A 14,918-nucleotide genomic window follows, 5' to 3' on the forward strand; every position below is an offset into this window, starting at 1 on the left:
AAAAAATAATTAATATTAGAATCATAAGAAAACAAGTATAAATATATGTGTTATCTAAGGTAAATGTGACCAGTTGAATATGAGAATCAGGATGGAATGGATAATAAAATCTGTCCTAAAATCTGTGCCACCATGTTTTCCTACCATTCTAATATATATTAAAAAGACTTTATAACTTAGATATAAATAGAGAAATCAAACATATATGATAAAAAAATTATTATAACACTTATTAATTTTTAATTTTATAGATTTAAAAAGAAAGTAAAATGTTTACTGAAATAAATAAAATTTTAATAAAATAAATAATTCAAATGTATAACATATTTATATTTATTTTATAGAGAAATAAAAAATTTATCTTTTTTATTCATTTAAAATCTTAAAATTTTGACCGCTGCAGTGACGGGTCACAAATAGGAGGGAAACGCAACTTTTGGTTTTAAACTACAAATAAAAGAACATGAAGAATGAACTATTCATTTTCAACTAGGTACCGCCATGTTCTCTTCTTTCCTCTCATTCTATCTTCATCTCTTGCTTCTGATTCACCTTTATTCAATTCAAATTTGAAAACCTAAGCTATCCTTCTACATCCCCTCTCGCTATTGGTCATATCTGCTACCACAATTTTCAACACACGAAACTTGCTTATTGTGCAATTTGTTAATTCTATTGCATTTTTTTTTCTCACTGAATCTGCACTTAGAGATTATCTCGATGATGCTTGGTTGGTAAAAGTGCTCATAGAGGAACCAGACATGGCAAAGGTGGCTAAACCGAGTTCTCATCGAATTGTTTCGGGGCCTTTGAAAAGTGGACCTATGGTTAAGAAGAAGACACCTTCCGAACTTAGGGTTGGTTGCTGAACTCGTGATTGGATTTTCATTCTAGCTTTCAATCTTTGTGATTATTATAATGGGAGCCATAATTTAGTTCATTATCCATGTCCGAGTATGATTTCTGTTCTAATTGTTACATATTTTTGTTGGTATATATGGTTACATGTTGTCCATGACCGAGTATGATTTATGGTTTAATGTAGTGCATTTTGCTTGGCTTGGTACATGCTCTCAAGGTGTTTGCATTATTTAGCTAATGTATAAATGTATAGATGGTTGTGTTGAAGCAAACTTTAGAATTATAGTTTGTGACAAATTATATTACATCTATATTATTCATCATGTAATTGTATATGTTCATTGCTCGTTTCAATTGAGCCTTCTATGTTGATGCTGCACTACCCCACCGTTTATAGTCATAGCACATTTAAATTTAAGATTCGTACAGCAATATCCCTTCCTGTCCATATACATTGATAGCTAGCATTTAATTGTAGCAGAGCAAAAATGTAGTTATCACTATCATACTGTAAATCCTTGACAGGGGGAGCTATTGAAACGGGCAAGCTTTCTGGATAATAATGCTGGATCTCCACCTTCCTTGGCTGATCCTGCTAAGTAAGATTCTGTTTCTCTTTCAATCTATTATTTCATAATTTGCTGAGAACTTTTGATTTATGTTTGCAGGACCACTGAGGTGAGCAATGGATTAAAAAGAACAGGGTTGTGGAAGCCCCCTAGATACACTGACACACGGGTTAATGAAGTATTTGCTGTAAAAAAGCCCAAGTTTAAAATTGCATCTGGAAAGGAAAATTGAAAGGTTACTATTTCTTTTGCCCGACTTATGGCTCATTTAGTTTATTCAATTGACATCTTCATCTAATGTTGTTGATACTGAACCATGAAATCTTGTTACTGTGCTCAGGAAAGTCCATCCTTTGAACAAACAAGTAATCTGAAGAATCTTTCTGTTTTTTCGACTTTGGAGGCTAAGAGACAGCAAGAAAATTTCTGGTTTGCTTCATAGTTCTGTTGTTTACTTGATCCCATGATCTTGTTTTACCATTGCTGATCTTGTTCCAAATTTGTTGTCAGCTCAGAGACTTCTGATGTGTCTACTCAGACTGGCAAAGATAGTGTCTTACAACCTTGTCAAACATTTGAAAAGTGCAGTCAAGGGAGATTTCGCAGTGTTTCTGAACTTTCAACAGCAGTGGATACATTTTGTGGCTCAGGTGCCATTGATTTGGTATACAAAGACTGTGTTTGACCCTTCTTCATCTATTTACTTGCACTTTAGATTCTCGTTATCAGGTTCTCAATACCAATAATAATAAATTGTAGGGAAAAGCATTAAGAGGACTAGCTGCACCTGAAGAACATGATGCTAATGACAAGACTGCTGATTTTGCTGATGGACACCCTGTTTTAGGAAATTTGTTATCTGAATGCACTTTACCTGGCCAGAAGGTCCCTTTGGATCTTACTTTAAAAAGCAGTATGCGAATTGTATCGTCATCTGTGAACTGGTGAGTTGTAAGTGCATATGATGGAGTAATTGCACCTGACCGAATTAAAAAACTTTTGGACAGGGATTTGTGGTTTATATATTGAAAAGATGTGGTATTTTAGGTTACCTTAATTGTTTTATAGAAGACAATTTGATTTTATGCTCAATGCTGATAGATGCACCTATGGGTAAAACATTTTAAAAAAACATGATGAGGTAGAGCTATATGGCAGGATTCTCGTTTCATGACATTTCAGAAATTGATAAGAAAAATGTTTGCATTTGATGTTGTAATAGAGTGTTGTTGATAGAAATGCATGTGATATATAATTTCAAGGTTTTCATTGTTTGTATAAACCAGGATAGTAAATGCTTGTATAATACCTTTTTATTTTTTTGCCTAGGTAACTATGGTATGCTAACTATTCTCTTCAGTTTTGCTACGTATTTTGAAGTTGCAGCCCCTATTTTTATGAGTTTTGTGGCAACTATCCTTGAAGTCCATTTTTGTCTTTTCTGTAAATGCTATTTTGACTTTCAAGTTTCATGATATAGGTCAGTTATGTGTGGTACCATGCCTCAGTTATCCTTCCAGAATAGTTATCTCAAGAATCAAAATGTGAGAGGTTCCTATGGATTACATTCATGGATGTATCCTCAATCCATTCTACCGCCTTCTCTGATATCAGTCTTGAGCTCATCAACATCAGATGGAGGTTGTGAATCAGTTTTCAGCATGCCAATTTATAGTTTCTTCTTTCTACTTTTCCTTTCTCAATTATCCTTATGTTCTTTTCCCTGTCTTCTCATGCAACAGAATTGGATTTCTTAAGGAAACGACAAGTAGCTTGGGAAGAATCCTTCCGGGACCTTTATTATATGCTTCGGAAGGACATTTGTGGCCTTTTCTATGGTAATTGCAGAATATATTAATTTCTTTGATGTCTTTTCATATTGTCTTTTCTATTCTGGAATTTCATTTGTCTGCTTGTGAGATGTAATTTAATTTGTTTATGCTTAAAGAACAGTTTTTTGTTTGTTTTGAAATAGGTTCTTGACTTATGGTATTATTGATGCATACTTAATTTGGTTATTGGTTGAACCTTCCAACTTCGTTATGCATTATTTTCAGTGTAGTAAGTATCGTACGATTCACATACGAATCGTACGATACGAAACGATTCAAGTACGTAGCGATACGAATCGTGAGTTGTATCGTGTTTACTCGTGTATCGTACTCGTATCGTACGATACGAGTCCGAATCGTGCAAATCATGATTCGATTCACGATACGAATTTACCCTAATTTAAAATCCTAATTTTTCCCTCTACATATCTATCCCAAATTGAAACCCTAATTTTTCCCCTTTTATTTTTCGCACATTGAAACTTATTAACGTTAGTGTGCTTGAAAACACATTCTCCTTCTTGCCTTTCGTCATCACGTCATCTTTGTTTGTTGTGGTGGTCGCACAGTGGTGCAGTGTTGGTTGTGCGGTGTTGCGGTGGTGGTTGCATGTCATCTCGTGCATGCCTTTGTTCATTTGTTCAGTGGGTTTGAGCTTCTGCGTTTGTAGTACAGTGGTCACACGGTGGTAGATCTTGGAGAGGATGAGGATGAATTATGAATGATTAGAATAGAATGTATTTTTGAGGTTGTTTAGGATACAAGGAGCAACAACACTTATTTTTTGGATGGCTATAAAACATAATTTGTTTAGTAGCATGTAACTATAGTTCAAGGAATCTTTTGCAGCAACCACATTGTTTTTTTAAGGCCATGTTGCTGAAATTGTTAAACTTTGTGGTAGATACACATAGATATAACCACTCTATTTGACTATGAGATTGTTTTGTTATTAATTTTCTCTTTGCATATTTCTATATCTTATATATTTAAGTATAAACTGCATCTTTTTAATGTTTATAAAATGTTTATGAATTGTACGATTCACGGTACGATTCACAATTCAAAATTTAAGCTCTCCGATACACGATACGATTCACGATTTAACTACCATGATTATTTTATATTAGAACATTTGTCTTTATATTGGAATATTGGATGTTGAGGTTGTTATTTTTTCTTTTTATTTTGTAGTTTGCACTGTTCAGTTTGTGGTGATGTTTACTGGTGGTGACAGTTCTGGGAAATCCAAATGTTCGTGCAATGCTTATATCTCTCAGTCAACCCAAGGTTTAAGATCATTGCTAAGAGAGTATGTAAGCTACTCATATTAAGTACAGTATGTAGTTTATTTATGAATTACTAATTTTTCTATGGTTACTCCTTTTTGTTTTTGATTTTCTTTTTTGGGTGGTGATGTGGGGAGGTGGTAATGTTTACCTAAGGCAAGGAGTGATATTTCATTGATGCCATACTTCTGATTTTGAGGAAATTTTTTCGGTGAAAGTGATGTTGGTAGATGTGAGGCGTTTTCTTTTATTTTTTAACTAGGTTTTGTAGTTTCCTTCTGCCAATAGTATCTGATTTTAAATGGATCATTTCAAGAACCATAACCAGTAACAACCCAACAGGGGATGTACTTTATCTATGACTTTGCTACTACTAGCATTTGGACTTCAAATGTAGTTTTCCGTATAAGTACTCATGTTGTTTTATGGCTTTTGTCTGTACTGTTTGTTCAGCAAAACTTCTTTATCATTGCATTGTTGTTGTTGCTGTTATTATTATTAGAAAATTATATTTTTGGCATTAATATTTAATTTGTTGATGATTTCTGAATTTTATTTTGGTTCTATATCCTTTATTAGGATGTCTGTTTCTCTATGCCTTTTTGCCATTCGAAAGGGGAACAGGTTGCAACTGAGGATCTAGTTGAGCTGTCAGAGATAGAGAAGCAAAACTTAGGACAGGTTTGTATCTGTATGCTATTTATGCAATGCTTGTTTTCCTGGTGATGTTTGTATTAATATCTGAATGATGTAAATGAACAGTTCCTTGGTAGCATGCTTATTGTTTTTTTATTCTATTGATAAATTTGTACTGAATACTGAAATCAAACTTCTGTCACTTTTCGGTCCTAGTTAGCATTAACTTAACTACTTGGAGTTTAATTTATAATTGCTTATTGTTTTTTTTTTTAATTTGATTGTTTTTACAACATTCCCACACCTGACAATTAGCAAATTCCCAGAACAGTTTCATAATAATTTCAGCACAATTATGGAGTTACAGTTATATCTAATAATACTTAAGTTTCAACATATATTCTAAACTAATATACACAATTCACATTAATCTTCTTGCTTGTTACACTAAACATTACAAATAAAATAAACACATATCAAAGTCATAAGTTGACATACAAAAATTAATAACTTTAAACTAAATGAGTTCTAACCTTTGAATATAATACTTTAAGTTGTTGGCCTCTAGGCTTACTCACAATTTTAATGAAATTTTGGAAACATAAAACATATTTTAGTTTTTATAACTAAGTAGATACATAGGTTATTGAAAAAAATTAATACTTACTCTTGTAACATATTTTTCAAAGCAGATGGAATCTTTCTATGGAATAAATAAAACCATACAATCGTGCATTGTCTTGGAATGATGACACATAGTTGCCAATGATATCTACCGTCAATCACAAGTACTTAGCAGAAATAATTAATAATACTTCATAAAATATTACTAGAAAAAAAAAACATACGCATCAATATATGGCGCAAAGTAGATCTCTCTATTTGACTCAACCATCCATGTTTGCAAATAAAGTTTGATGTGGTCATGTGAGTTTCCTGAAGGTTGAATGGTTTGAGGTTCAATGAATCCATATACGGCAGATCGACCTTAGTCCACAATGAATTATAATAAATCTACATACATAAAATAAAAATTAATGCAACAATAATATTAAAAAATCAAATACAATTAGTCCAATTTTACAAATAACAATAAATATAATTTTATTTCGTAATTTTACAAATATTATTATAAAAATTCAATTAAAAAAAGAAATAGGCCAAAAAAACTAAAAAAATAGTCTAAGATAAATTATAATTGCAAATAAAAAAATACAAGCAATTACATACATACAATGAAAAAGAGATAACAAGCAAAATAATCTCAAAACGATGCAAATGGGGATGAAAACGCATAATATTCGGTTGAAAACGTCTAAAATCAATCCACAATCAAATATCAACTAGTTTGGTGGTGAAAAATGTTCGAAACTCACCTAGAGGAGGTCGGAATAATGGTCACCGACGGGAAGGATCGCGAAACACTGCAAATGAGGATGAAAACGGAAAATATTCGGTTCAAAACGCCTAAAATCAATCCATAATCAAATCCCAACAAGTTTGGTGGTGAAAAACGTTCAAAAATTACCTGGAGGAGCTTGGAATGGTGGTTGCCGACGAAGAAGCTTTGCGAAAAATTGGTGGCGCGACGAAACAATTAGGGTTTATGCGTTTCGTGTAGAGAAAACCCAAAAATTGACGTCGGGGCTGCGCGGTCAGACGTTACTTAACGTCGGTGCAGAGGGGGTCAGACGTTAAATTAAGTCGGGGCAGAGTGGGTCAGACGTTAAATTAAGTCGGGGGCAGAGAGCTCAAACGTTAATTTTTACATAACGTCGGGGTACTGTGGGTCAGACGTTAAATTACGTCTGTGTTGGAATGGGCAGACGTTAAAAAAGTCAAATAATTTACAAAAATGCCACCGGTCATTTTAACGTGGAACTTTTTCTAGACGGACGTTATATGGGTGACGTTATAGGGTTTTTTGTGTTAGTGACTAGCTGCTCTAATTTTCAGATTTGTGCATTAGGGCAGGACAGTGTCAATAATGTGTTATCTTCTAGAAAACCTCAGTGTAGGAATCCATATGCAATTTAAATTATGTGACCAGTTTGTTTGAAGCTGCAATAATTATTTTTTTATGCTAACTATTTAAATAATTAGAATTCATATACTTTTGCTTCAGATTAAATGCACGGAGACAAGAAGAGCTGAGGACATTGCCGCATCTTATAATGGATCTATATGGAAATATGGGGAGTCTATACAAGGATCTTCAAATGACCTTTGTACCATTGAAATTAAGGATGCTCTTCTTCCACCTTGGATTATTTGTCGTATTTGTGCATTGATGTCTTCTGAAGGAAGAAGCTTTGAAGCAAGGTATGAATAGCCTCTATTTGGAGATTTTTTTTGCACAAATTTGAACTGTTTCCATAGTATAATTTCGTGTATCGGTAATGAAGCTTGTTAATGGTTTTGGTAATGAAACTTTCTTGGACGTGAATCATAAAAGTTGGGTATATATCCAATGAAATTTTATAAGGATTTAGGACAATTAGGCTATTTTGGTTTGATAAAACGTTTTCATCTTTTCCTATTCTTAGAAATTTGGCAATTGTTGGAGTGAGAAGAATTTCATGAATTTTATGAGCGAATGTCATAAATTTCTACAGCATAGTCCAGTTGTACATTACATAGTTGTTTGAAACCTAAAGGATGTTTGTTTATCGAATGCTTTACAGTTTTGCGACGGATTTTAACTCAGTTGGATTGAATGTTGCCTTGAAATCAATTTGTGAGAAGGTGAAATCTGAAGCTGTAGTAGATAGTGAAAGTGTACAAACCCAAATAAATACTTTTGGCATTCCAGAAGCTTTAGTGACTCCTCAAATGTGTTCATCTTCATTAAAAGGCGTAAGGTACAGTGATGGTTCTTATAAGGTGTCTTTATCCCCTGCCTAGTCTTGTCAAAACAAGGAACTTACATGTATCACGTTAATTTATTAAATGGCTACTGGATCCTAAACTCTCCAAAAAATTAATGGGGTGTTGTACTTCTAAATCCAAAACTACTGGAACATCTTGTCAACCAAAAGTATGTAATATCCATGCCAACTGTGAGTAGCAAAAACTATGGTCTTGAGTTTCAAATTGTCGACTACGAATTGGTATTGTCTGTATACATACATTCAAAAGTTTTTCGTAATCACATGCATTGCCAAGTTAAGTCAACGCTACAAATTTACGAATTCGTGCTCATTGATCTTATAAGGATTCAATCAATCAATGCGGAAGCGCAATTTGTTATCACAGCTTGAAACAATCTTATGATTATTTTAATTATCTGTTCTGAATAATTGTATAAAAGAATCTTGGAATTTTACCCATTAGAAAATTGATGGAGAAGATGCAAAATTTCTGGCTGCTTTAAATATCATTTTGAATAAATCTTTATTTATTTGTATGATTTTCATGTCAATCCTTGATAGATGTCTCCAATTTGTCATGCATTTGAATTAAGTCAGTTTGATTTAAGGTTGGATTGCCTTGACTTAGGTCACTATAATTAAGGAAAAAAAAGTTTGTTTTCAGATTGAGATGTTATTTTATATAAAAGCTAAAAATATAAAACTGATAAAGCAATCATATTTACATATTTTTACAAAAAAGAAAATAAGAAACAGGATGTTTGAGAAAAACCATTGCAAGCTAACTATACAAACAAAATATTTAAATTGTAATCTCCTAGAAAACAATTGCAAGGCTAACTATACAAACTAAATATTTAAATTGTCATATCTCGGTAACAATACTAATTTGTATACATGTCGTCAAGTCAACAAGAGTCATAATTTTCATAGACTAACAGTGTTATTGAATTATTGAATATTGGCCATCGTGATGTCATGACGGAAGCTGATAGCAGTTTCACAGTACGTCATCATAACAAGGTGAAGATGTATCGTATTTTTCATGGTGGTCCATGACGATCGCTTTGGGCATGACAGGTGATGATGATGGAGCGATTTTGGTAAAAAAATTGGACAGAATAAAATAAAAAGGCTAACATCTTGAATAGAGGAGAAAAGAAAAACAAGAATGTGGGAAAAATAAGATGACATTCAAAATCAAACTTCAAACTTGTAATATGCTTTATGTTTTGATTCATTTAAAAATTGGACCTGGCCTACTAAACCTTTATTTACCTAACATGCAAGATCTCTTCCCTTAGTATTATACTCTTTTACCCTAACTTCAGTCACCTAACGTGAAAAAGGCTTTTCCTTTCTTATTTTACTTTTTTATCCTAACTTTAACCACCATTTTTATTATTTAAAAATTGGGCCTGACCCACTAAACATATATTTAATCTAACCTATATGCACTCCTTCATTCTTACTTTATTATTTTATTTAGCACCAGTAGTTATTAGTTTTTAACCTAAAACTTCCTGGTCACGTAACTTCTTTCCTAGCCTGTTAATGCATCAATTGTCACTACCAACCACTGTAGCCACCGCCAGTCGTCGGTTGCCGACAACCATCGGTCACTACTAGCTGTCGGTGGCCGCCAGCCACAGATCATTGCTGTTGTTGTCGTTGCTAGTCACCGCAAGTCAGTTTTTTTTTTTCATTTTTTTTCTACTTGTCTATTTTGACTATAATTATTTTGTAAAAAGTATACTTAATTTCCAATAACAATAATGACCAATGATAAGGATTCTTCAAGAACATCTCATAGAAGTGACTCAGGTTGGAAACATTGTCATTCGATGGATGAATCAAATTTAAATACAACTATTTGCAATTATTGTGGGAGAGTTATGAAAGGAGGAGTACTTAGCAAAAGAATATCTCATGACAAAGAAGGACAATGTTGTTGATTGCACGAAGACTCCGAAAAATGTAAGAGAAGAACTTTGGAAATTATACAAAGAATCCTGGATATACTACAACCAATGATAACCATAAGAGTGAAGATGAGGTTGAAATTTTCACGGCTAGTAATGATAAAAGGAGAAATAGTGGTGGAAGAAAAGGACAAATGAATATGTTTTGTAGAAATCTAGCTTCTATAATAGAGAAGAGAAAAAAAAATGGAAAAACTAAGGTAAGTTAAGATCAAAGAGGCATGTGACAAAAATTTAAAGGCCTTGATTCATCAATATATTATTCGATTTTGGTATCAAGCAGGTTTGTCATTCAACCTTGTGAGGTTCAAAAGTTTTCAAGATATAATTGATGTCATATGTGCTTATGGACCTAATTTACCCACTCTTAGTTATCATGAAATAAGAGTTCCACTTCTTAACAAGGAATTTCACTACACTAAGAAGTTGTTGCAAGATCATAAATTGCAATGCAGCAAACATGGTTGTTCTATTATGTCAGATGCATAGACTAACCGAAAACAACGATGCTTAATTAACTTTTTGGTGAGCTCCCCTGTAGAGACAATGTTTGTTAAGTTCATTGATGGTTCAAACTTTGTGAAAATAGGAGAAAAACTATTTGAGATGCTTGATTCCCTTTTGGAGGAGATTGAAGAAGAAAATGTTGTTCAAGTTATAACAAATAATGGTAGCAATTATGTGTTGGCTGGTAATGTTAGAAGAGTAAAGATCCCATCTCTATTAGACTTCTTGTGCTGCCCATTGTATAGATTTGATGCTTGAAGACATTGGAAATCTTCCTTTAATAAAGAAGACAATTCAAAGAGGAGTTAGTCTTGTTGGCTTTATTTGTAGCCATTCTAGTACCTCGAGTTTGTTTAGACAATTTACAAACAAAAGGAATTAATAAGACATCTTGTTACAAGGTTTTCTACATCTTATTTATCATTACAAAGGTTGAATCAAGAGAAGGAAAATTTGAGAAAGATGTTCACTTATGATGAATGGAGAAATCATAAACTATCTAAGGAAGCCAACGGAAGGAAGGCTACAAAAATTGTTCTTATGCCTTTATTTTGGAATCAAGTAGTATTTACTCTTAAAGTCATGAATCTTCTTGTTCATGTGCTTCGTTTAGTGGATGGGGAAAGAAAAGCAACTATGAGTTATATATATGAAGCAATGGAAAAAGCCCAGGAAATAATAACGAAGTCATTCAACAACGATGAAAGTAAATACAATGATATATTTACAATCATTGATAACAGATGGACATGTCAACTTCATCGTCCCTTGCATGTTGGTCACTTTTTGAACCTAGAGTTCTTTTATTCCAACCCAGACATGGAATATGATTTAGAAGTTACAAATGGATTATATGAATGCATCAAGAGGTTGGTGCCACGTAAAGACGTGCAAATTTTTTTTTTTAAATTGAGTTGCCTCTTTATAAGAGTGCAAATGGACTCTTTGGTTATGATTTTGCCAAAGAGTCAAGAAAGACCACAACCTCAGGTGAGACACTTACACACTTTGTAAATTGTGCTAAGATATAATGATTACATTTTAAGTTACTTTCTTTGATTGTGTAGCTCAATGGTGGAAGAATTATAGACATGAAACTCCCAACTTACAAAAGCTAGCAATTAAGATTTTAAGTTTGACATGTAGTTCATCGGGATGTGAGCGAAATTGGAGTGTTTTTGAGCAAGTAATAAGACATGACCCATTTCATTATTATCTTACTTGTAAAGTCTAGATAGAAATTAATTCACATATTACTTATTCATAATGCATATTCATTCAAAGAAAAGGAATAGGCTGGATAACAAAAGTGTAATCAACAACTTGTTCAAAGATATGATATTAGAGATGGAATAGACCCTATTCTATTGAATGACATTGATGAATGTAAACAAGTGGTTAGTGAGAGAAGTTGATGATGATAACGATAGTGAAGATGGAGGTAATGAGTTGGTTTTTGATGATGATCCCACCCTTAATTGGGAAATTGTTTATGAAGCTTTAGGTATTAGAGAACCAATAGTTTATACATGGAGACAAACAACTTATAAAAGAAAGCAACCATCAAATGGTGGTATCGTTATTGTATCTTCCCATGCTTCTAAGAAAGGTTTAGGTGCAACTCCAACTCCAACACAACCCAAGAAAGGTAAAAAGAAGACTCAGAATCAAGTTCAAAATGAATTGCGTGATAGTTCTACACAAGTGATACGCTACAATCATGCTAGTCCACGAAACCATGTCAAACCGACCAATCCTCTGAAAATGCTCCTTGCAGCCTTTATGTCCCCAACAATTGAATACATATGAAGAAGGGAGTTTTGAATGAAAAAATTAAGTTCAAATCCATGCTTAACAATTTGATTGTGTGCTTGCATTCCAATAGGAGAAGACTCAAGCTGAGTACACACTTTAACCAAAAAAGGGAGAGTGATATTATCAGGTATGACATCAAAGCATAGAGCTTTGATGTAATAGTGAAAAGAATTTTGTGGGTATTGGTTGGTGGAACAACCTTGGATGAGAGCATTGTAGATGAAAAGGTTGGGACATTTTATTTGGGAGAAAACTCTTATGGTGTGTTTGGATAAAGTATTTTAATGAAGCAATTCATTTTTTTGAAGAATTTAGATTTCTTTGTAATGAAATGCTTTGTTTTGATAGATAAATAAAAAAGCATTTAAAATACAAGCATTTTTTTTGAAGTATTTCAATTAGCTAAATTACTAGAAATTCAAATACCCTAATAATAGGTGGAATTTGAAATTATTCTCACTCAACCTCACACTTTGGACTCTTTGGTAGAGTTGTCAATTTGGCCCAGTCCACAGGGTCTAGCCTTGACACATGTCGGTTAAGGCCAAAAAAGCCCATAGGGCCAAAAAGTCCTACATTAACGAATACCACAAGGCCAAAACCACCACAAAAAACTCGTGGGCCAGGGCCAGCCCATGAGCGTTCTTCTTAAACATGAAAAATATATTATTTTTTAAAATATATTATTAAACATTTTTACGACAACCCGGGTCGTGTCGGTCCTATCTCAACCATCATCTGGGGTCGACCCATCTCGACTGTGGACCTGGGAAAAGGTCTTTAAGCTGACCTACTTAGATTGTTGGGCTGAATCGACCCGACGACCAAGATGGGCCCGACCAGTCCAAAGATCCAGATGGGCCAAATCGGGCAAACAATCCAAATGAACATAGTAAGCCCCAACACCCTAACGGGTCTGGTCGACCAGACGATCCAAACAAATTTGGCTGGCCTAACGACACAAACGAGTAGGGTCGACCCGACGACTTAGACGAGCTGGGCAGGCTCGACAAGCTAGACGGGCCAGGCAATCCTAATGACCTAGACTGACAAGGATGGAATGACGAAAAAAATGATTCGGGCGAACCCAACAACAAATGACACAAACAGATCAGGTGGGCCCAACAACCTAGATGTGACGGGTGGGCTCGACGACCTAGAGGCACCGGGTTGGCTCATCGACCTAGACGGGCTAGGCGGGCTCGATGACCAAGACGGGGTCAGACGACCAAGATTGATCGAGTAGGCCTAGCAATCCACACAGACCGAGGGGGCTGAACGACCTAGAGGTGTCGGGTGGGCCTGATGACACACACATGTCAAGTAGACCCAACGACCCGTACAGGCATGTCTTGCTTACTGACCTGACAAGATTGATCGGCTTGTCGATCTTGATGGGCCCTACCAGCCCGATGACCTAGACGCATCTGAACATCTCAACAACCTAGATGGGCTCAACCAGCACGACAACCTAGACTTGATGACATAAACATGTCCAACGACCCAAATGGGCTGGGCAAGCCTGACAACCTAGCAGGGCCAAACTGGGCCAACAACCCAAACGAGCCGGTCTACGAACTTGACGGGAACGACCGACCCGTATGGGCCATCAGTTTGATCAGGCTTATGTGGATTGTCGTGCCGACCCAACCCGTCTGGGTTTTTCGGCTAGCTTACCTCATTTGGGTTATCGGGTCGTACCACTTCGATTGGGTCGTCGACTTGGCCCGAACCATTTGGGTCATCGAGCCCCTTTCCAAATTTATCATGAACTCAAAACATAATTAAGCCTAAAATAAATATTGTTAAAATGAAATCTTATCTCACAAGAAATTCAATTATTTTATCCAAACAAGAAATTGAAATATAAGGTATTTTAATTTCTTTATCCAAACATGTTATTTAGAAAATGAAAGGAATTTAATTGCATACAATTCAAATACAATGCCTTTCAATTTCTTAGTATTGTTTGAATGCTTCATCCAAACACAAGGTTATAGTGTGTTTAGATGAGACATTTTAAGAGAATAATTCATTTATTTGGAGAATTTGAATTTCTTTGGAGTAAAATGACTTGTTTGGATGAGGAAATTAAAAAGAAATTGAAATTGAAGAATTTTAAAAAGGTATTTCAAATAACTAAAATAATTGAATTTCAAATTCACTAAAAAAAAGAAGGAAATTAAAATTCCACAATTTGTGGAATTCCTTGTTGGTTAGGATAAAAGATGATTGGGAGTAACTCGACCGACAATTGATTGAGATTGTCGAATTTGATCAAATTTTGATCAATGAAGACTTGGTCAAATTGAAATGCTTAATCCAAACATAAAGGATGATAAAACAAGTTGGTAGGTGTGCTTGTGCAGAAAACAATGACGTGACTTGCTACAAAGACATCGAAGAAAAGGTGGAAAGACATATATATATATATATATATATATATATATATATATATATATATATATATATATATAAAATAGGAAAGTAAGGTAATATAGTGATACTCAATGACATAATACAAGTGTCTTTTGATGAGTAGTAGATAAGAGTTTAT

General features: G+C 34.2%; 1 protein-coding gene across 1 annotated transcript; it reads left to right on the forward strand.

Annotated features, from left to right (window-relative positions):
• Window positions 1-761: 761 nt before the first annotated feature.
• Window positions 762-8,332, forward strand: LOC114188455. The gene is made up of 12 exons (XM_028077030.1): window positions 762-857; window positions 1,387-1,460; window positions 1,530-1,617; window positions 1,771-1,859; window positions 1,941-2,094; window positions 2,190-2,374; window positions 2,911-3,071; window positions 3,173-3,268; window positions 4,457-4,578; window positions 5,131-5,232; window positions 7,313-7,509; window positions 7,872-8,332. The coding sequence occupies exons 1-12, from the start codon at window positions 762-764 to the stop codon at window positions 8,089-8,091; spliced, it is 1,584 nt and encodes a 527-aa protein (XP_027932831.1). The 3' UTR covers window positions 8,092-8,332.
• The last annotated feature ends 6,586 nt before the right edge of the window (window positions 8,333-14,918 follow it).

This window comes from Vigna unguiculata, chromosome 6 (assembly GCF_004118075.2).
Source record: "Vigna unguiculata cultivar IT97K-499-35 chromosome 6, ASM411807v1, whole genome shotgun sequence".
Taxonomy (NCBI): Eukaryota; Viridiplantae; Streptophyta; class Magnoliopsida; order Fabales; family Fabaceae; genus Vigna; species Vigna unguiculata.